The 21,906-nt window shown below is 37.8% G+C and overlaps 1 protein-coding gene across 6 annotated transcripts in view; it reads right to left on the bottom strand.

The window, feature by feature from the left end:
* Window positions 1-5,956: 5,956 nt before the first annotated feature.
* The window catches only part of FXR1 (FMR1 autosomal homolog 1), a 65,312-nt gene continuing 49,362 nt past the window's right edge, over window positions 5,957-21,906 (bottom strand). For 2 of the 6 annotated variants that reach the window (XM_074190998.1, XM_074191003.1), the window contains exons 11-17: window positions 21,301-21,387; window positions 20,405-20,612; window positions 14,501-14,704; window positions 13,014-13,214; window positions 12,182-12,262; window positions 8,120-8,211; window positions 5,957-6,967 (exon numbers count right to left, since the gene is read on the bottom strand). In XM_074190998.1, the coding sequence (XP_074047099.1) occupies window positions 6,791-6,967; window positions 8,120-8,211; window positions 12,182-12,262; window positions 13,014-13,214; window positions 14,501-14,704; window positions 20,405-20,612; window positions 21,301-21,387 (1,050 nt within the window). In that variant the 3' untranslated portion in view covers window positions 5,957-6,790. The remainder of the gene's footprint in view (window positions 6,968-8,119; window positions 8,212-12,181; window positions 12,263-13,013; window positions 13,215-14,500; window positions 14,705-20,404; window positions 20,613-21,300; window positions 21,388-21,906) is intronic. The other 4 variants (XM_074191000.1, XM_074191001.1, XM_074191002.1 and 1 more) reach the window with 4 other exon arrangements.

Below are 21,906 nucleotides of genomic sequence, written 5' to 3'. Positions count from 1 at the left end.
CACTTTGGCAGGTTCCTGGTTCCCAGCAGGTGCTTTATAAATTCTTGCTTCACTGACTGCTTTGTCCATTGGACCAGGGGGACTATCGATAGCTTTTGAGGAGCTCACAGGGTTAACACATTTAGGATAAACTCTGGAGTCACAATTACTTCAAAGCTTGATGAGAGCTGGTCCAACCAGGTTCTGAACAGAGCTGCCAGTATTTATTCAGCACGGTGTCTGACACATATCGGGCCTTTAACAAGTTGTTGAAGGTTGGGAACTTTGCTGAAGGACTCCCCCCCCACCCATGGCTTAGGTAATAAGCCCAAAAGGACCCTCCAAAAGGCATCTTGTCCAACTAGCCCAGAAATACACTCTTGTGGCCTCCATGAGGTCGCAAAAGCTTCAGTGAGGGGTTCTGCCTTTGATGCAGTCCTTCCCACTTGGGGCCCTGCTCTCATTGGGAAGTTTTCCTTCCAAAGAACCTAAGTCTTCCTCTCTGGGCCTCCCCACAACCTTCTTCCATGGCTCCTAGTTCTACCCCCTAGGGCCAAGCAGAAATCAATCCAGTGGCTCTTCCACATGACGGCGGTTCAGATGCTTGGTCAGCTCTGATGCGCTCACCCCAATCTTCTCTTTTCCAAGGCTATAGATGCCAGGTCCTTTCTAAGATCATTTGTCAAGGTCTCTAGTTCCCTGGGCCACCTTGGATTTGGACTTGAGTCACAACTCCAGATTTCTTCAGGGGCCCCCCAGGTGTGGCCTGAGCAACCTAGCACAGGTAGTTGGGAGGACCTTGAGTCCTGTGATTACAATGTGGAAGGAAAGGTGGAAACAGAGCAACATTGCTGGAAACCCGGCAAGGTTCCACCAGTGGGTGAGAACCTGACAAGGGAGAGTCAGTGTGACATCAGAGCAAAAAGCTGGTTTGTGGGGTGGATGTTTTATTTGGTGTATACCGAGTTTGAGATTCCAGCAGGCCATCCGGGGAGAATGTTGAGTTGGTGGTCCAAACTTGGTTCTCAGGAGAGTGTGGGGCTAAAGATGACTTTGTGGGCCACAAGCATGGAGATGATAGTTGGCATGGAAAGAATTAAGATGAAATGAACTGAACTGAACAAAAAGCAAGAAAATAAACTACACAATGATTACAGTGAAAAAGGAAATAATGATCACAAAACCTCTTAAGTTCAGTGTTGCAAAATCACTAAGAACAAGATTGGCCCAGTGAGGAAACTTGAAAAACTACCTCCCCTTGTCCTTTGCAGAAGCTGGGGGGAGAGGAAAACCTTTTTGACATGATGGTTCTGCTATTTTGTCATTTTTAGGGATAGTTACAACTATGGAAATGGATGAGATTCCTTGAGGGCACAGATGAGGTTTGAGGAACATGGAGTTTGAGGGAGTATATGAGAAAATGAGACCAGAAAACCTCTCCTGGAAATAGAAGTCTGAGAATTTCAGGAATGGCAAGTGTTGTGGAAAGGATTCAAAATCAGAGTTGGACTTGGCAAACAACTCACTGGTACCTCCAACCCATTTCAGTAGTGCTGCTAATGTGGGGGGGGGGGTAAGGGAGGGAGGACCCTCAAACCTGGAGGAAGTTTATTAACATAATCAACAGAGAAACCTGGAAGACATGAGGACCTAGGGCTTCACCATGAGGGAAGTAAAATAGAAAATGACCACCCGGCAAGGGACAGCAGGCCTAGTCCCCAAGAAGAGATGTGAGAGGGCATCTTCTTTCTTTGCAGAAGTGGGGAACTATGGGTGTGCCTTTTCCTACCAGGATGGTTCTAAGGGAGGGAAAGACCAAGTATAGGTGTAGGTGACCTAAAAAGCCCTTTATTTTTAAAGTTTGGCAGTGAATCAGATATTACTAGATTGCAAATCAATTTATAAATACTATAGGCACATATGTGCCTATAATTGTGCTAAGATCTAGGTCATAAGAACTTTTCTATTTAGGTATTAATTTCCTACTTTTGCTGTCACTAGTTTGCTTTGTATATTGGTTTGCCACATGCAAACAAAATCTTCACTAGATTTTAGGACAGATTTTTTTCCTTTTTTGGTATTCACAACACTTAGCAGAGTGCCTGAGAAACGATCAATTACTGATTTTTTAGAACATGGAAAATCTAAACTTGATTTGGGGCGGGGGGGGGGTGGTAAGAGAAAAGAGCAGAAGAAAAAATGAGGCAAATTCTTGAATGGCGGAAGAGCCCGAGTGACCTCAGATGCTAGTGGGCTTCATTGGTGTAGAAAACTCTTCTGGAGACAAGGAAACATTGACAGATTTTGAAGTGGGGAGTTCATGTTATGACACCCATTGTCCAAGGGCTTGAAAAGTCAAGAATGGGATAAAGGAGACTTGGGGAAGAGGGTGAGGAGGAAAGTCAAATAAACGATTATAAGCTAGCTGACTCATTAAGTACTCCTTTATTCTTCAAAGCAAGGACCATCAACCCAGTGGGAGTTGCTCAGGGAGGGGTACAACAAGGTGAAAGGCAGCAGGTCAAAGTGGAGAAGGGTCACCAAGGTAAAGCTGATCTTGCTAAGGGTTCTCTAGCTGGAATGGGTTTCTAGAGCCACTAAATGATCAAAGTGTATCTCCAAGTTTCAAACCTAGAGGCTCCAAATCCTATAGGACGAGGAAATGAAGGCCTGGAGAGGAGGAATCAACAGTAGGTTATCAAGTAGCAAAACCAGGATTTGAACTCAAATTATCCAAAACCAATATACTTTAACAAATTTTACAGGCATGAATGGGAGAAATGGAAAATATTGACCCACAAGAGAATTGAGGTGTTCAAGTTTCTAAGGGGTAGCCTGAAGACAACTCCCAAGATTCAAGCCCTACCTCTTGGGCTTGTGGTCCTGGGGAAGGCCTCCCATATTCACCGCACCAAGCAACTGAGTACCAATATATATAGCAAACAAATGAGGCAGTAAAAATTCAGAACAAGATAAAGCAAAAACCCCAGATATCAAGTTCCAAGACAAGACACAGGCATCTCTTCTCCCCTTTCATACACCATCTCCCTCTAGGTATTTTCAGTGATGTCCCCTCTTCAGGTGAATTCTCCCTCTGCCTCCTGGGTTCTGTCAAGTCTGTTGTGCGAAGCCCCTGACCCAAAAAAGCCCTTTCCAATCCTTAATTTTGTGGATTTCCCTCTGGGATCATCTCAAATTTATCCTGTAAATGCTGTTTCTTCCATTTAATAATGACCTCTTTGGAGCAGGGTTGATTTTCTTTTTAATATCCCCCATGACATTTGACTTATGGCCACATCAGTAATTGAATACCTGTGATCTTACAAATAGCCCCAACATATTTGATATGGACCTTGTACAAATTCCACATGTATCTTTGTGTTATTTGCTCCTCTGAAAAATCTGAGAGGGAGGGGTTACCATAAAGATCAACGTATGTATCCCAAGCATTTTTCCAATGTAGGATTCCCAGGACCCAACGGAAAACGAATTATGTGTGGGTGAGTTCTAAACTGATCCTAGTTTAGGGATAGGAAATAACCAACCATTGGAGCAAAGACAGTAAATAGATATAGGTGGCCTTTGATGTAGGACATTAAGACCAGTTACTAATTAACACTCAAAAATTGAATTTCTATTTCAGAACTGAAAAGCTGGGCAAAGAACTCTTATGGAGTAGCCGCCACCCCAGGTCCTCCCCACCGACATATACGGCTTTTAAATGACCACTCTCTCCAAAATACAAAACCAAGGAAATGCAGTCCTCTTTTGCACTGTAACAATTTTCACAAGTTTGACTTTTGAGGTTCATGATTTTAGCTGATTTCACTGAGGCTTGTCCAGCTTTTCTAAGACTACTGTCTGTAGCTGAAGCATTTCTATCCTAGTTAGGTTAATTTTTCAGGAGCTAATAGATTTAAAAGCTTTCTTACAATTTGCTTAATCTAATTTTTCATATTAAATACAAACCTTTCCAATCCTTCCCAGGTTTGAGACCCCACAAGGTCAAAGGATTCATGGCTAGAAGTAACCTTGGGGATTACTCTAGTCTAGCACTCATTTTAGGCCAAGAGGGTGATTGACATATCAACAGGAAGCTTCCTTTGTAATCTTATATCTTTCATATTCTGCATTTAAAAAAATTCTTTGAAAGGATTCATAGGCTTTAAACTGAATGGAGATTCCATGACCAAAAAAAAAAGTCTCAGAAGGTGTTGCAGCAGAGGTAACCTTATTTGAAGTACTGCAGGTGTTATAAGTTAGACAAGGTCCCAGAGTCTGGATGCACCAAGCTTTGCTTGTAAACCATGGAGAAGTAGGGGTGATGATTCAGTAGCAGCTTCTTGGCAGATATTCCCCTTTGTCCATTTTATAGCTCACTTAACTTTTGGGGATGGGAGGGGAGGAAGCAAGAAAGTAGCAGGGCAAGAATAAAAATTCAAGTGAAATGACCTTGGTCAAAATTTTGCTTGAAAAATTTAAAATATTGAGATTAAATATTTCAAGTTTTCCTTTTATCCATAATAGTGAAGAATGTTGCCTTCCCATCTCCATCCCTCTGGGACCAAAGTCTTTGTACAGTCACTAATGCAGCCTGCTTAGGCACTGCGAATGTGCCCATCAATGGTTGTATCAAGAAACTTGGGACTACTAATTTTTAACTGGGGACAAACCAAGGGGTTGTTTTGTTTTTTAAACCAAGTTAGGAGTTTTGGCTTTACATGGGCAATTGAAGCTCTTAAAAAGGTCCAGTCTTAAGCAATAATTAATGACATTTTTAAAAACAATTCACGTTTTCAAAGCATGATCAAATAGGTGTGAACCACATACTATCCATGGTAGAGACCCCAAGGGGATATATGTGATAGGCAAGGAGGAAAGACTGAAGAAAGTGACTCGAGAAGTATAACCACAATAAGTAGCAAAGTCAGACATGAAGCTTTAGTTGAAGAGTTGGCCAAAAGGGTAAGACCCATTTCATAAATGCACTTTCTGACAAGATTTCAGAAAAACCGATAGTGTTTTAGTAGCCAAAAAGATTTTTTTAGACTAATTTAATCTAAAAGACATTTGGTAACTGAAAAATTAGTGAGAAGTTCCTTTTTAATGAACAGAAAAAATAGGGGGCAATCAAGCAGAAAGTCCAGTACTTAAGATCTCAAGATGCTCTTGATTGATTTATCCTAGGACTATTTCTAACATAAGAGATAAACCAAACACTTATGTGAAGAAATCATTGAAAAAACATTCAATTGTCTATTGGTTGAGTTGGTTATCTTCCTAATATAGAAGTGAAGGAAATTTTATCTATGATTAAACTATTGACTTATAAACTAGTCTCCCAATGACCTCAAAAATGTCTGCTTCACCTGTCAGATCAAATACAAACTTTTGTTTCAAGATAAATTTCACATACTTCCTAAAAAAATGAAATCCTTTTATCCTAAATAGCCTTAATTTTTTTAGAGGGGAGAGAAAAAAAGACCCAAATCAGAATGAGGTTCAATAAAAATGTCTAATTTTCTAATTTAACCTAAAAGAAACAAAACAGGATTTCTTCCATCAGGTCTGCAAAACAAATTTGCTGGATTGCAATGCTTCTTTAAAAATAATTTCACTAAGATGTAAATTATTTCTGAAACTAGTAGAGAAAAGAGGGAGGAGAAAAGTCAAAATTTCAATAAAAATAGAACATCTGTATAATTATGTCATAATCAAATCTTCAGATTTGCTCTTCGGGAATAAAGTTTTTCAAGTAAACTTGTGATTCAATTGTCTGTCTTTGGGGGACTTAAAGAGTCATTTTTATCTAAATTTAAAATCCTTATCCATAATCATATACAATGTATTGTATTTTAAATCAAAATTTAGAAATTAGCTTTTATGATCAGCAGAAGGGAAGCTTCTCTAGGCCTATCAGTAGCTTTTGTCTTTGAACAACTGGAGTAGAAAGTAAAAGTTAAAATCCAGCAAATGGAAGATCAAAGTTTATTTTTTACTACCTGCATACAAAAACATATTGCACATCAAACAACCAAAACAAAAATAAAAATACTCTACTAAGGACTAACATATGTAGTTTATACAGAATAAACCTTCTGGAAATTGATCTTTTCAGTAGTTCAGGTTATGTCTGAATGGACATGACTAATTCAGCTTAGTGTTTTAACTAAAGCTATGTTTGATTTTTAAATACTGTACAGTTTAATAAATAAACCAAACAAAGCCTCAATGTAGAACAGTCACTGCCAATATCACCCAGTGTCCCTGCAGTTTGAGAATTTAACAAATGTATTCCAGTGGTCTGCAGCTTTTCCTCTACATACAGCATTTAAAAAAACATGTATTAAAACAGACCAGTTTCCAGACTAAACTAATGGAGAAATTACAATTCAGTGCAAAATATTTTAGACTGCATTTCGTTCTAGTTTTCCTCAGGTGAAGAAGTGGTTGCATATTATTAAAAATGTAACAAAAGCAGCTAATGCTTTCATAAAGATATTACGTTAGGGATCCCCCCTCCCCCCATCTGCCATATTTCGAAAACAAAATAACATTTCCTATAGCCAGCAATTCTTTTAATGTTACATATACTATCTCAAGGCACATCTGATGATATATTTATAACACAGTAGGTGTCAAAGAATGTTTTAACATATGATTTCTTCAGGATCCCTCCCCTTTCTGTATTCCAAATGGAGGAACTGAAAGTGCGGTGTCAAGACTGGCGATCCATATCCTATCTTTGGCAAGCTGTACGAGCACTATTGTAAAATGTAATGTAAAAGAACTGTAAACTAGCAACTTCAGTTTATGACACGCCGTTGAGCACAGTGGCTTCCTCGGGAGAATTCTCCTCTTCTTTTAAGACGCTGGACTTTTCTTCTTCAGGGCCATGCTGCAGTTTGGATGCTTCGTCGCCAGATGCACTGGTGGGGCCGTTGACGGCCTTTTCTGAAGGCGCGTGCTCTTCAATCACGTCTTTTGCCTGCCAAAGGGAGACAACTTTTTCAACTTTGTTTTACATGTAATCTTAGGGACCCAGGAGGAACAGAGAGCAATACAGAAGAGCTTCACTTCCCTGCCCCCCTGAAAACTCATCGACCTCTGGCTGTTCAAACCAGGTGTACTCCTCCAGTGCTGGTAGTGACATCACTCACTGACACTCCAAGGGGCAGCTCATCACTCAGGAAGTCTCTGCCCAGCTCAGACTCCCTACCTACTGCCCTCCAGGCCTGACCTCCACTGGGGCAGACACACCTGCTCAAACCCTCAATGGTCCAAGGAAAGCTCAGTGCAGTACAGGCGTGAAGGCATTTTAATCTTTCACAAGACTACAAGTGTCCGTAAGTCTTATCCACAGAAAAGTCTCAAGACCGTCTTTCGTTTCTCTATTAACTAAAAAGAGTTCTATCACAAGGCATACATATTAAAGAACTCACTGTAAAAAGGAATCCCTTTTTAAATGGATAGTCTTCCTCATTCATCTGTTTTGTCAATTCAAATTTGCTTAATCAGGGACACATGCAAGGTCTGAAATGTAAGATTTCAAGATTCCCAAGATTCATTTTTAAGACTGAGATGCATGGAAATAATTTGAAGCATAGATCCTTAAGAGGCAGAAGAGAATTTAGAAATCACCTAGTCCTAACACAAATGAGCAAACTGAGGTCCTGAGAAATCAAGCCACTTGTCCCAAGCGAATCATGAAACCCATGCTCCTGAATACTGTTGGGTCCATTGTGACTCAATGTGCTGCCTTCACCTTCTCATAAAGCTGATTTCCCAAATTAAAGATGGGACTGTTTATACTTAAGAAGGTGGGGGGTGGGTATAACTGAACTTGAAAAATTAAATCAGTTTCTAACTTGATTGACACACACACAGTGCTTCAATAGAATTTGTTACACTTTTTAAATTCAAATCTAATAATAAAGCATTAGCTAGCTGTTATCAAGCACTTCAGCAAAGAATTCTTTTCTGAGGGAAAAGAAGCTTGCTATGCCTTATATAATGATTTGTGAGGGCACGCTCTTACCACCTTGGATGGGTATGGGCCCAGCACATCGATGCATCGATGTATCACACAAATGAGGATTAAAGAGGAAAGGGGGAGGGCTACCAATTTAATTCTGCTTACCATTTCTTTCTTGTTTTTAGTCAAAGTTTCCCTTGGCAAGTTTCTTTGTCTGCTCTGAGACTCAGCTCTGGATATATAATCTGCAACTGTGACTGTTAGAGATGAGAAAGAAAAATTACAGGTACTGAAATATAACAGAACATTCCAAAATGTTCTGGATTTAAAGGGCAGTTCCACTACTAAAGGAGGACTAAACAGGTTTCCCAATTCTCTATGACTAGGTAGAATGGATAATATTATGCCAACATTAATGGAGTATGAACCTGCTCTCTCTATTAACTTATGGCTGGTGAATAGGCAAGAGAATGTGGGCAAACCATTCTTTGCCAAGCACCCAGACATCATTTGGTTGCTGTTGATGGCAGGTAAGCAAGGGACTGGGGATTGAGGACTGTGATATAAAACCCTTCTCCACAACCTCAGATCCCACAGTAAAAAGAAAAACAGTTGACATAAGCATATGAAGGCAGTTGAGATTGCCAGACTCTATTTGGACCTCCCCCATTAATGTCAACTGTTGAGCAGAATGCAAAAATTAATGAACTAATAATTCACCTCCTACACCCTACAGCAAAATCAAAAGAACAAATTTCTATGAATACTAAGTGATGAATTTTTAAAACGAAACATTTTTAAAAGCTGAAAACCTCCATTCAATGTTAAGGAATAAATTACACAGCTAAATCCTGCACAATGTTTTACAATTTACACATGTCAAAAAATAATGATGCAGGACAATATTCTTAGAAGTAGAGATTTTTAATCAGAAAACTAAGATTCTCAAAAATAAGCTTGTTAAAAAGCACAAATGAAACATCTGCATGTATATTTTACAAATTAATGCCAACATACTGCATCCAGATCAGAGAATATAGGAACGAACACCAAAGAAAAGCATCATGGGGGATTATGTACCCGACAAGCAGTTGCAAGGCAACACGCTAATAAACGAGTCAACGCTGGGCAAAGGAAAGAAGGGGCAAAGGAATCCTGGAATCACTCTCCTGGCCCTGCCACTTGTGGCTGGCTTGGGGTTAATGGGATGAAGAGTCATTCCCATCCAACACACAACCGATCTCATATGGAACACACCTGAAACTCTGAACACAACCATAAAGGTCACCGTGCTTCTGTGGGCAAAGGGTAGCCTAGAATTCTGAAGAATTACCTCAATGCTCTGATAAAACTAATATCGAAGGCAAATCCACAGGCAATTGTTTACTCCCTACAACTGCTAGCATCAGGGCCTAACTCCACTCCCAAAGGAGCTGTGAGGGGATGGAGGAAAGTAGACACCAAAGTGAATGGAATCTTATTTGCCATGGTGATTAGGATCTGATTGAGAGGCAATCAATTCTGTATGAATAATTAAAACAAAAGTTGTATAAAATTTGTGAAGGTATAATCCTCTTGAAAGCTACCAAATTTGGGCATGTGTCAATAAATCTTATCAGATACCTGTCCTAATGGGGGAAGACTATAAACCCAAGTCTTCTGAGCTATCAATTTCCTCTATAAATTATGCCACAAAACACTGGTAAAATGTTTTCCAATTTCAAGGAAAATTTTCTCAAATTATTTACAAACTTTAACTGGCTAATTTCAAGTATTGGAATGCACAATTTAAACCAGGAATTGGTTACTGTTTCAGATCTCACAGCTTTTTTTAGCACACATTTATTTTTCAAAATAAAGATTTCTGTTTTGAAAGGACCTCCTGCCTTTTTCATCACAAATGTGCCCACCTCTGTAAAACTGAAAGGAAGACTTGTACACTGCTTTCTGTTTATTAGAGAAGGGGTGTGTGTGTCTGTGTGTACACATGTGAGAGACTGCCTGTACTTACACATGCATCTCTTTGCAACTGTAGCATCAATTTTAAAATGGTTCTTAGCATTACACAAGCTTCTCAGTAAAACTAGACAATCTTAAGAAGTTTCATAGTGGTTTCATTCTCAGGCATAGGAGTGGAGCAGCTGCTTCACCAGGCTGACAACTTTTTGCATTTATTTTTCCCTCCAAATGCATGGACAAGGAGATACATTAAAGTTTTTTTTTTAACTGATGAATTAAAGAGTCAGGCAGTTTTCTATAGACTATTCAAGATAGGGAGGCAAGTGCTAAAAAGCTAAATATATACTGCACTAGCTTTTCTCTAAAACAAGTAAAATGCAGTTTCCATAACCTAAAAAAATAGGTATTTCTATTTCCTTATGAAAATCTGACTCTGCTTGGTACAGTTTGAAAAGTGAGCTGAGTCAAATTTGGAGAGACCTTCTAACCTATTCAATCTCCTACCTAATTTAAATTCCTTGAAGGATGATGAGGTAGGGAACTGTGAGGTGGGAAAAAAATTAGGAAAATTGTTCCATTCTACTGTAAATGAAGGGTGCAAATCACAACATTCTAAATTTTTTTTGGATCTGTGATTTGGTGAGAGAGAAAAAAAGATGCAGAGGGGGAACTCAGAACCTTCTTTCAAACTTCAGACTCCTAAGAGGATTGCCCAAGTCACGTCACTGAGAGGTGACGGGACTGGTTTAGCCAATCTATCTCAGAGGTAGGATTAGAAACCCAGCTAACCAGAATACCAGGCTGACCGAATCCACTGCACCAAGCTGGCTCTTGTATTTTGAATAAAATGCCTGTTAGAAGTTCAATGCCAATGAATGTGTACTGATTTACTGGATGTGTACCAGCAGGGGACTATATTATTCTTCCAGTGCTGGCTCCTGTGCTCTAGGCTCCCCTCCTTTCATTTTTCCTTCTTTCCCAGGAGTTAGGAATGAGGTGGGGGGAGGGGGCTCAGAGAGTGAGGGCAGGCCCTGATGGACAGAGAAAAGAGGCAAGCTGGACCAAAGGGCAGACAGATAATGAAGCACCCAGACCAATGATGAAAGATTTAGAATTAAGCGGGGGTGGAAATATGTTTTCAGTCTTTCCAAATTTGGGATCAGCCACAGAGAATGGAGGACCTTGGAATACCCTGTGATTGAGAAAAAGGATTTGCTGTAGGAGTGTAGTGTCCAATGCCCTTTAGTCTACCAAAGCCCAAATGCATCACAAAATTAAAGATATCAAAAGGAGCACACTGAACATAAAACTTTCCATTTCATGAAATAAAAGGTCCGTTTTTTGATTTTTCAAATAGTTTCAAAAGCTCTACCAGTTTTGCCAAGGATTTTTATGCCCACAATATTTCGATTAAATACTAAGGGTATTAGCGTTTTCAGGTTTTTATTTGGGGAGAACCACGAAAAGCTGCATTATGAAAAAAATTCAAAAATTGCTGAATTTAAAAGGGTTTATTTCTGGCTTACACAATTTCTTCACTGGAACTATACATGTGATTTCTCTCAACATAAGAAATAGAAATGTGCTCAAAACAACAGACAGAGCAAATAATTTCCTTTAAAGTACAAATCATGATCATTTCTTTTAAAATAAGTTAGCATTCTTTAAATTAGGTTAAATATTAATTTTAAAAAGGTTAGTAAGTATAAAGGAAGGGAATCACACACACCATAATAACAAAACATGCATTTGCTTTGTTAGAAAAAAGGGACACTTCATATTTGGTTAAAAAGAAAAGATCATCATAATGGCCCATAAAAATGAGGTGTTGGATCCAGGTCTAATAAACAGGCACCACCATGCAAGCTGCCCACACGTCAGTCCATCTCAATCACAATCTAGAACACACTCCTGGGGACCAGAGCAGACTTCCTTCCATCTCAAATGTGAAGAGTCTGACATTATGCCAAAATTGGAGGAGGGGAAAGGGAGATGGAATGGGGAGAAGGTGAGATATTCTTCTGATAAAATTTATTTGTATAGGGCTGGGACATGGAGGAGAACAAGACAAAATATTAGTTCAATTAGACAGGTTATTTTAACACTTATTGTCTTATTAGTTGAGTCAACAATTTATGCAATGCAAATCTTCAATGTTTATGCACATGTGTGCACAGTTAAGTAGAAAATAGATATTTTTTAAAAGCAGACATGACATTTTTTCATGCTTGTGACCTGATGTTATCAACAGGTCCACACTCAAGTTACCTGGCTGTCTATCTTCTGCCTGACCCCTGAAGCGACGCCTGCGGCTACGATTGCGTCGCTGGGGTTTTTTTTCACTATCATCTGCAATTGCAAAGTTTACCATGAACTATTCTGACAATAAAAAGTCTTTCCTTCAAGATTTAAGGGGAAAGAGAAATTGTTTAAACAAACACCAATGATAAACAATACACAATACTTTTATGATATACACTCTTATAATTTAAACATTCTACAAAGAAATGATAAATGGAATATAATCTACAGATTATGGGATGCACAACATTTAAGAATCACATCCCTTCCTCAGACTATTGAGGTAAGAGGCCATGTCATCTAGGGGATTATGGTTAGGGATATTTCCTATAATGCTGATATTTCTACCTGCTCTTTTACATGGACACAAATATGGGCAGAGATCTATATCCCTCCACAAGTGAGGCAGTAACAGAAATACATGGGCTAACATTCCAATTTGGAGACATTGCTCTCTAACTTGGGAGATTGGGGGGGGGGGGGGGGGGGTAGTCTGGAGAAGCTATCTTATCAGGGCAATGAGGGCAGCAGGTGCCTGATATTGCTTTAGTACTTCACTGATTTAATGGCAGCCCTGACAGGCACTCAAATCATCCCACCAACATTGGGGGGGAGGGGAGAGAAGAGAGAAAGCCATGGTATTTATTTGGCTACAAAACAGGCTTTGAAGACTGAGCATTAGAGTCATATGGATCTTACTTATGTCAGACACAAGTTATCAATACAGCTTACAATTCAACTTGTAAATCACATTGACAACTTCACAGATTAATGGTATATGTACCTAAGTGTTACATACCTAGACCATTTTCATTAACAGAAGCAGTGTCTGACTCTGTCATTCCGTCCATGAGGACAGCATCATCATCAGTCCTCCGTCTACGAGACCGCCTACGGCGGTTAGTGCTGTGATGGGACTCACTGGCATCAGTGTCTGCAGTCTGATCAGACTCGGTGTTGTCAAGGAGGCTGTAAGGATTGCTGTCCGGGTCTTTAAGCACTACATTTGTTTGAAGAAAAAAAAATTTGCCCCAGTTAGGACTTATGCTGTATGACTAATTTCACCAAAATTCAAAGATTTGAAAATTAAAAAGATGAAAAAAGTTCACACTATCTATCAAAAGTGCTTTTCTAAACATTATCTTAAGGTTCAAAATCTGAAACACCTAAATATTAATTCCATGCTTTCTTGTACACTTAATACCCAACTGTATTAATGATTAATAATTAAATACCCAACTAATCCTTAGTTGATTCCAGGCAGATGGCTGCCTTGGCTGTTAAAAGGGCCTACTTTTGAGAAGTCAGCAACAACTAACTCTCCTTCCATGCGATGGCCAGTGATGTTACTTGAAACAGAAACAATCAGAATGACTCCCACAAAAGCAAAAAAAAAAAAAAGACGGAAGTTAAGAGACTTATTTACTAAAGTTTATTACTGTTTTAAATGTTAAATTACAAAACTGATCCAAACAATCATCTAACTATGACAAGTGAAAAAAACAATGAGAATTGGACTATCTACACAGTCCTTTCAAGTTCTGAAAACAATTTATCTACAATTAAGAATCACTTCCCAACAATCCTGTGAAGTTGCTACTCTATTAGAAAAGGGAGAAGCTCAGGAGTTAAGGGATTTGGTTATTCAGCTTTGTCTGGAGGTAGAGTCAAATGTAGAACCTCCTAATTCAAAGGAAGACATTAAGGTGATGCTGCCTCTTGGGATCACCATAGCCCACGAATCCCAGTGAACTAAATATAAATAACCAATGAGCTAGGTTACAAGAGGGGAGATACTCAACTGACACATAAGCAAAACAAACCAACATAATTTGCTTACAGTAACTAATAAAACAGTGTAAAAAAGAACAGCATTAAGAACATTAGGGATTCAGGCATAACAGATTGCAATGGTCCTGAATAATCATCTTTTTCATAAACTGTGAAAATGCTATCTCTTCTTTGCAACAAAGGTATACAATATAATGGAAATTGAAGTGGCCTTCATCCAAGTCAAACACATGCAAGAATGGAAGTGTTTTTTCTAACAGAGGAATGTCACTCATACTACCTTAATTAACCTGGTACATGAACTGCTCGGCTAAATATGGGGGTGGGGTCTTAGGTGTCTCTAATTAACATATTTTTGTATAGCCCTCACCTTGTTTTTGAGACCAGAGCAGAAAAACAGTATTTGTCTTTCTGACAGCTTTGTAATAGGAAACTAAAAAGTGCCAGGCTCAGAGTTTCCAAGAGAAATGACCCTAATGTTGCAGAGCTTATTACCAGAGCTAATTGATGACTTTCCACCACGGGGCCCCCCACGCCCTCGACCCCCTGAAACGCTTCGGCCTCTCCCTCCAGGGCGTCTCCGGCTGTCCCGCTGGTGTCTGCTCTCTCGGTCATCTTCTCCAGCCAGTGACCAATCACTCAACTCATCTTTACGCTCGGACTCTGTTTCGGAGGGATTAGACAGTTCGGAGTTTGTGCCTGAAGTGAAAAAGAACATCAATTTATTGGATTAAGCTAACACATGATTTAAGTCAATATTTACTTAATGTTAAAAGCTATATTATAATGAAACATTATAAATGTAAAAACATTATAATGAAGTTAACTGTCCAACATCATACGGTAACAGCCTGAAACGATGCCAAAGTAAGATGCCATCCATCATCAGGGCAGTGGCTGGGTGGCTTAGTAGTTAAAGCACCAGCCCTGGAATCAGGAAGACGAGTTCAAATTTGACCTCAGCACTTACTAATTATCTAGATGTGTGACCTTGGGAAGTCACTCAACTCCACTGCCTTAAATAAATAACATTTTAAAAAGATGCCAAGATCAGCAAATCTGAAAACTTTACTTTTCTTGGCCACAAAGTGTCACATGACTAGAACATAAAATATGAGAATTTTATTGATAGACCGGGATGTTCACAAAGATGTAGTGTTGGAAACTTTAATAATTTAAGTTTATAAATGGATACAAACTCTGGAAACACTAAGCTGAAGCTGACACTTTCTATGACTTTCATAACAGTAAACACAAGATCTGAATCATGCAAATATAGTACATAAGTCTAGTACAGTTGAATGGAACTACAGAAACCTGGTAGAACAAATCCAATTTTCTCTCAAAGGCTCTTTAGATTTATGAAAACTACCAAAATCAGTAAAGTTTAGAAGTGGAAGTATAAAAATGACACTGTAATCATACAATTTGTTAAAATATTAATATTTTTCTAAAGGAAATTCTTTTTTTGCCAGACCTTTTCCTCAAAAAATACTTTGTTCTCTTGTGCCTCCAAATCTTTCCCATTCTTCACAGTTCACACTTAATCATTTCTGCCCCCCCCAGTCTATTACTATTACTCTCCACCAGTCCTAAAGGACATACTGAATACAGATAGAAAGTTATTACTTAAATGTATTGTTCTTAACAATTTGATTTTTTAAGGCTAGAAAACCTGTCCCCTAAAATAGGCCAGATGGCATGAATCCCTTATGCATCCTCAAAACTGTTGATGCGCCAAACTGCAAAGTCCTACAAAAACTACTTAAAATGGGCCACAGTACACAAAGGGTTAGTGAGAATCTCTATGAACTGCATATATCTTTCAGGCATTTTCTTTGAATAATCCATAGCCCCTCCAGCCACTCAAAAAAAAAGAACATAAATAATGAAGTTGCTTAGCAACTACTCTCAATTATGCATTATACAAAAGGTTTAATTTAATAGTTTTAGTAAAGACTCAAGTTAAGTCCTTTGCCACCTCCCCTTTGTTAACAAAATTCTAAAACTAGCCCCCAAACTAGAACATAACTACAAGTCAATAATGACACACAGAGTGAAGGTAAGTTCTAAACACTCAAAGAAAAACCTGGGAGATGATATTCAAATGAAGATACTGATTTTTACATCTCTCTGGAAAGGCTACATATTGACATCTAGGTTCCCAAATATTCCTGATTCTCAACTGTGAAGTAAACAGCTACATAACCAGCTATGTGGTTAGCAAAGATAACAAAAGGAAATGCAACTTGAAGAGGGTGTTTGGAGGGTTCCCAACATTAAGAAAACCAGCATAAACAAGGAGCCTTGAATGTATTTGAATGAAGTTATTTCTTTGCTCCATCCACACTGCTTTCAGACAACCCCACATGGAGGCAGAGGGGAAATCTACCCAGTCTTGAAAGGTATTCAGGGAAAAAAACCTCCTAAACCAAAAGGTCCACTTGTGGTAGAGTATAAGGGACATATACACCCACAACAGTGAATTACCCTCAAAATTCTCAGAAAAGTCTTAAAGTCACAGGTAGGAAAGAGAAAAAGCTGGTCAGAAAGAGGAAACAGTGTTTATCAAAGAAAGTTGGTTTCAATGGAGGATGGTAGAGATTAAGTATACGAGAAAAATAAAGTCTGAGACAGAAATATAAGCTGAGAGGAAGTCAAAACAGACTTTAACTTCATTTAACCAACTAAGCTAAGTGCACAGTCCCATAGCTTTAACTTACACTTAAAATTCTTTGATCCTCATCATTGTATAATTCTCTATTGCCAATTCAAATTCCTCCTGTTTTTAAAACTAAGTGGGAAAAACTGTGCCTGCCTCCAAACTTAATATGAATCAACTTATGTTTAAAACATCTGACTACCTATTTTTGAAAATCTTTTTCTCAGCTAGGATAAGGAAAAAATTGATCTTTGCATCAATTAACTCTGAAAAAAACCTATTATCCAAGATTATAAAAAAGGAAGGACTACTTCATATACTACATATACTTCCCTGATTAAAGTTATGAATTATTAGTTGTAAATTATATCATTTAAACTAACACCTTTCAGTTACATGTTAAAAATCAAAACTATAAAATCTTTGAGATTTCATATGAACTTACAAAGTAGGTACTATCACAAAACTGAATTTAAGACCACCAATTATATAAACAAATGAAAAAAACTTCAATATAATTATGATCAAAATCTGACACCATGGAAAGTGAACAGGGTTCCTCTTCTCATGAAAGAAAATAGGAAGACAAGAGGACACATATGATCATGGAACGGTTATATAGTATGGTATATAGCAGTCTCAAATGTGCTTTGAAAAAAAAGTATGCCACAAAACATAAGCTTTACATTTACTTAATAGTTCTCCCAATTCCCCATCCCTATTTAGACAATGTTCAAATATTTTGTTTTCTATTAAAATTATGATTTCAAAATACAAGCAGGAAGCCACAAGAAACAGCAAAAGAATGATTAACAGATAATTCTTTCACAGTAGTCCAAAAAATGCCACCATAATAAGTCAGAAAACCAATAATACTTTTTTGAAAGTAAGTTTTATGTATGATGTTCACTTGTCCATATTTTAAAATTTCTGGGAAAAAAAACCAGACAACCTACCAGAACTTTTTTTATCCTTCCAACAGTAATATAGCATAAAAATGTGTGCCCTATAATAAGCATACTTATTAACAAATTTTTTAGACTAAACTCAATTCTAAAGGAAGAACCAGTCACAACCAGGCTCTGACCTATTCCTGAAGTGGCTCAGATTAAGGGTGCCACCTACTGAAGAATCCAAAAAACTTTTGGCTGTAGTGGTTTCCCCAATTATATGCTTCTTTTTACTGCTTTAATCTTTTTTCCATATTCCAGTTCAATTTGATAATCTAATACAAGGCTGCCCAACCTTACTTTAAAAGTTTTTATTGAAAACAACATACAATATATTTTGATTTGCCATTTCAATGACAGCTTTGTGGCTTTGTTTACTAAGTATTTAGTAAACCAGGGGGGTCTTTAAAAAAAAAAAATCACACTATGTCTCACATTTTGTACAGCCCTGCTCTAAAAGATGATGACCAACATATGTGTATGTAAGTGTGAGTTTATGAGAGAGAAGGGGGGGGGAGGAGAGAGAGAGAGAGAGAGAGAGAGAGAGAGAGAGAGAGAGAGAGAGAGAGAGAGAGAGAGAGAAAGAAACACAAGTCTATATAATAATGAGTGGAAAAAAACCAGCACTTAATGTAATCCTTGAAGGCTACTTGAGAATCTGAACAGGTAAAAGTTGGATGGCAGTACATTTAACGCCCATGGGGATGGCAAGGAAGACCACAGGCATCTAAGCATTAACATGGAGGACTGGTTCCTTGGATACAAGGAATGTCAAAAGCAGGCCATTTAACTGGGATAAAGATGGTGGGTGAAAAGGCAGGTAGGAATCAGAGAGGAGTGTTATTTATTATTAGCCACCCACAAAGAAGTCACTAAACTACACCTAAGGATCTCAGCAGATTACTTGTTCACTTATGAACACTATTTCGTAAAATATTTCTAAAATTATATTTTAATTTGATTCAGGTTTTCATGGAATCTACAGGTATGTTAGAAGTGTTGTGGTCGGCTGAGGGCTTTCAGTAAAGCCCTTTGGCCAATCTGTATAGGTTGTAAGGAGGGGAGAAACTTGAGACCAAGGCTCAATAGTCCAGTGAGAGATCCAAGTCCCAACTCAAGTGATCAGTGACTGAGACTGGGGCTCACTTTGAACATCTTTTAGGTTTCAAAAATAATTCCAAGGTCAAGAAATGAGTGATTGGGGAGATAAGAAAAGCATCTACTTGTAAAAGTGGGGAAAAGAACACCCCAATCATAATGTAACTTAATGTCTTTTATTTTTCAATTTATGCCTCAGGTTTAAAATGGTTAATATACTAAAGTGTTCCACCATAGATCAACATATCATGACATGGAAAATAGTCCAAAGAGATTCATTACATTAATATATCTTTTAAGTCAAAATAATAAATACTTCATCATTATAATGTAAAGGCCTGGTTCACAATTTTTCAAATAACATTAACTTTGGAGGGGGAGGGTCCACGGAAGAGGAAGTCAAGGCATATGTGTGACAACAAATTTTGCCACCACACTTGAACAGATGGCTAATAAAAGTACTGTCCAATGGAAAAAAATTTCTGAATTTTTTGGTGAAAGCAAAGTAAAAATATTTTCCTTTGCTATCCTATGTCTATTAGTTGAAAAAATTTACAGGGAAAATTTCTGTTAGATATACAGTTCCTTTTATCTTAGTGGAAAACAGCTACAAAAATTAAGAGTTCTTTTTTGTCACAGTGACTAGGAAAATGATAAAACTAATTCAGGGTCTAAATACAGTAATCTAAGATGCCTAAGCTTTATTCTATTTCTTTTACAGCTCATTTTCCTTTATATGTAGTTTGAATTTTCTCTTAATCTCAACTATTTTGCATTATTTCTTTCTCTCAACACCTCAAATGCACCTGAAATATGTATGTGTGCTATAAATCTTTAAAATTTCTAAAATAAACTAAAAAGGTAACAATGAGCTAAATTACTTTTACATCGATTTTAACAATACTCTTTCCCAGCCTTCTAGATAGACCCTTCAAGTATCTCCCACAAAGGAGAATTTGGTGGTAAATGGAAGATAATTGACTCCTAAGCAGAAAGGGAATGAAGGAAGGGTCTGCATCTAGTGTGACTAGTCAGTTAGCAAGCAATTCATGCAAAACAGAAGAACACTAGCTGGCAATGCCATTCCATTACCTAGCCTATTCCCTCAAATGTAGATGAGGTTAACATAACAAAGGAGAAAGAAAGGAAGGAGATCAGTGAAATCAATAATGATCAGAATGAGCAACAAACAAGAATCACCAGTCAAATCCCCCAAAAGCTCTCCTGAATGGAATCCACAGAAGCTCCAGGCACAAGGCCCCAAGTGGATGTAGGTCAGTGATTTTATATGCTTCACATACAGCTGTCCATAGTTCCAGCAGTAACAGATAAAGTAAGCCCATCATACAATAACATGCACTTCAATTCAGTCTATAGAATGCCTACACAAACAATTAATCCAGTCATGGCTATCTCATAAAAATCCTGTTATGTAGAGTCTTCATTTCTTCAATAGCCCTTTACTCATTATTACTCAATGTACTGAACTATCCATTCAGTCAAGTTGTTCATATTCTATTTTTAATATCAACTGGCAAATAATTACCTATGAAAATTAGAAGACAAATGGGATTTCCTGCCAAATACTGAAAGATTTAAGTTTCAAAAATGGGCAACATAGACAGACCATACATCTATTCCAAAAAACAAAACTGCGTTACATCAATAAATACGAATCATTGTTTTTACCATAACCAGACGTATAATTAGGGCCCCGACGACCTCTGCCTCTTCCACTATAAGACCTAGAACCTTGTACAGAAGAAACGGTACTTTCATCAGTGGCATAGCCTTTCTCTTTTTCAGGCCCTCTGGTGGAAGAGGGTCTGAAACCCATACCGATCTGCCGGAGCTGCTCGTCAATTTGAAGTCTCTCCATTCTTAGCTGTTCTACTTCCTGTAATAAAAAGATGGAGCCTTATGAGTCATCTTTCTCAGAGCCAGCATAGTTATTTCATTCTGCCCCATCCTAAGAGAACCTGTAGCACAATAGTGACTTCAGTCATCACAAAAATTAGATCTTATCCATGCTTATAATGGATTGGATCAATTACTAAGAATTTTTAAAAAACTGTTATGAGAGCACACAAATACTCAGTTTATGTTAAACTTCTCAGAAGCATCTATATATTTTTGATATTAAATGAATATATTATTTTTAATTCTCTTTCCATCGTGTAGAGAAAAGCAGAGGATATGTTGTTAGTTAATACAAAGACTAGAAAACAGAAACTAAGACGATCCTTTCCCTTAGTTCTCTCAGTTTAACAGGCCTAGATTTCCCCTGTAACCAAACCAGGAGAATAAATTAAGATTGAGGACACAAGCCACAATAACTTCAAGTGACTCAGAGTTACTCCACAGAAAATGCTTATTACCAAAACAAGATTAGAAATAAGAATAAAATACTATTCCAAATCATGTACAATTACTGCCAAGAAATAAAGTTGGTAGTGGCTTCTCAAAACAAGCTCTTAATTAGCAGCTGAATTTCTATCTAATAGATAAAGCTCAACCTGTCAAAAAAAAAAAAAGGAAAGAGATCTCAGCAAATTAAAACTGAGATTTCTATCTAGAATACATACCTTTAGGTAAGCAATATGATATTCTAGAAGAACTTGCACATTTCCAATACTTTCTTTAGTGCCGACAAATACAAATGGGACCATTCCCTGGAAAGAGAGAGGATGAAGGGAATTCGTGGAAAGGTAAAAAATGAATCATCATAAAAATTCCAAAGTAAAGTTGAATTTAGCAATTTTCAAATAAAATTTAAAAAACACATTAACCTGTTTTCATATAACTCTTGTCAACAAAAAGAAACTAAAAATAGTGCAAAGAATTTAAAGCAGGGGTGGCTAGGTGGCACTGGCCTTGGAGTCAGGAGTACCTGGGTTCAAATCCGGTCTCAAGACACTTAATAATGACCTAGCTGTGTGGCCTTGGACAAGGCACTTCACCCCATCTGCCTTGCCAAAAAAAAAAACCTAAAAAAAATTTAAAGCATATAAAATGCTTACTCTCTCCATGAATTACTTAAAAACCTATGAGTTAAGAACACTAGTTTCTCTCCCCCTTAAAGCAACCCTCTTGCTTTCCCATTTGATTAATTTCTCAGAATCTACAAATTGAATTTAAAAATTGGAAAATTCTTTTCTATTCCTTCAACAACAATGATTCACATAACCAAT

Source organism: Macrotis lagotis, chromosome 6 (assembly GCF_037893015.1).
Source record: "Macrotis lagotis isolate mMagLag1 chromosome 6, bilby.v1.9.chrom.fasta, whole genome shotgun sequence".
In the NCBI taxonomy this organism is placed as follows: Eukaryota; Metazoa; Chordata; class Mammalia; order Peramelemorphia; family Peramelidae; genus Macrotis; species Macrotis lagotis.
The sequence above is the reverse complement of the archived record's forward strand: the minus strand, read 5'-3'. Positions and strand labels throughout refer to the sequence as shown.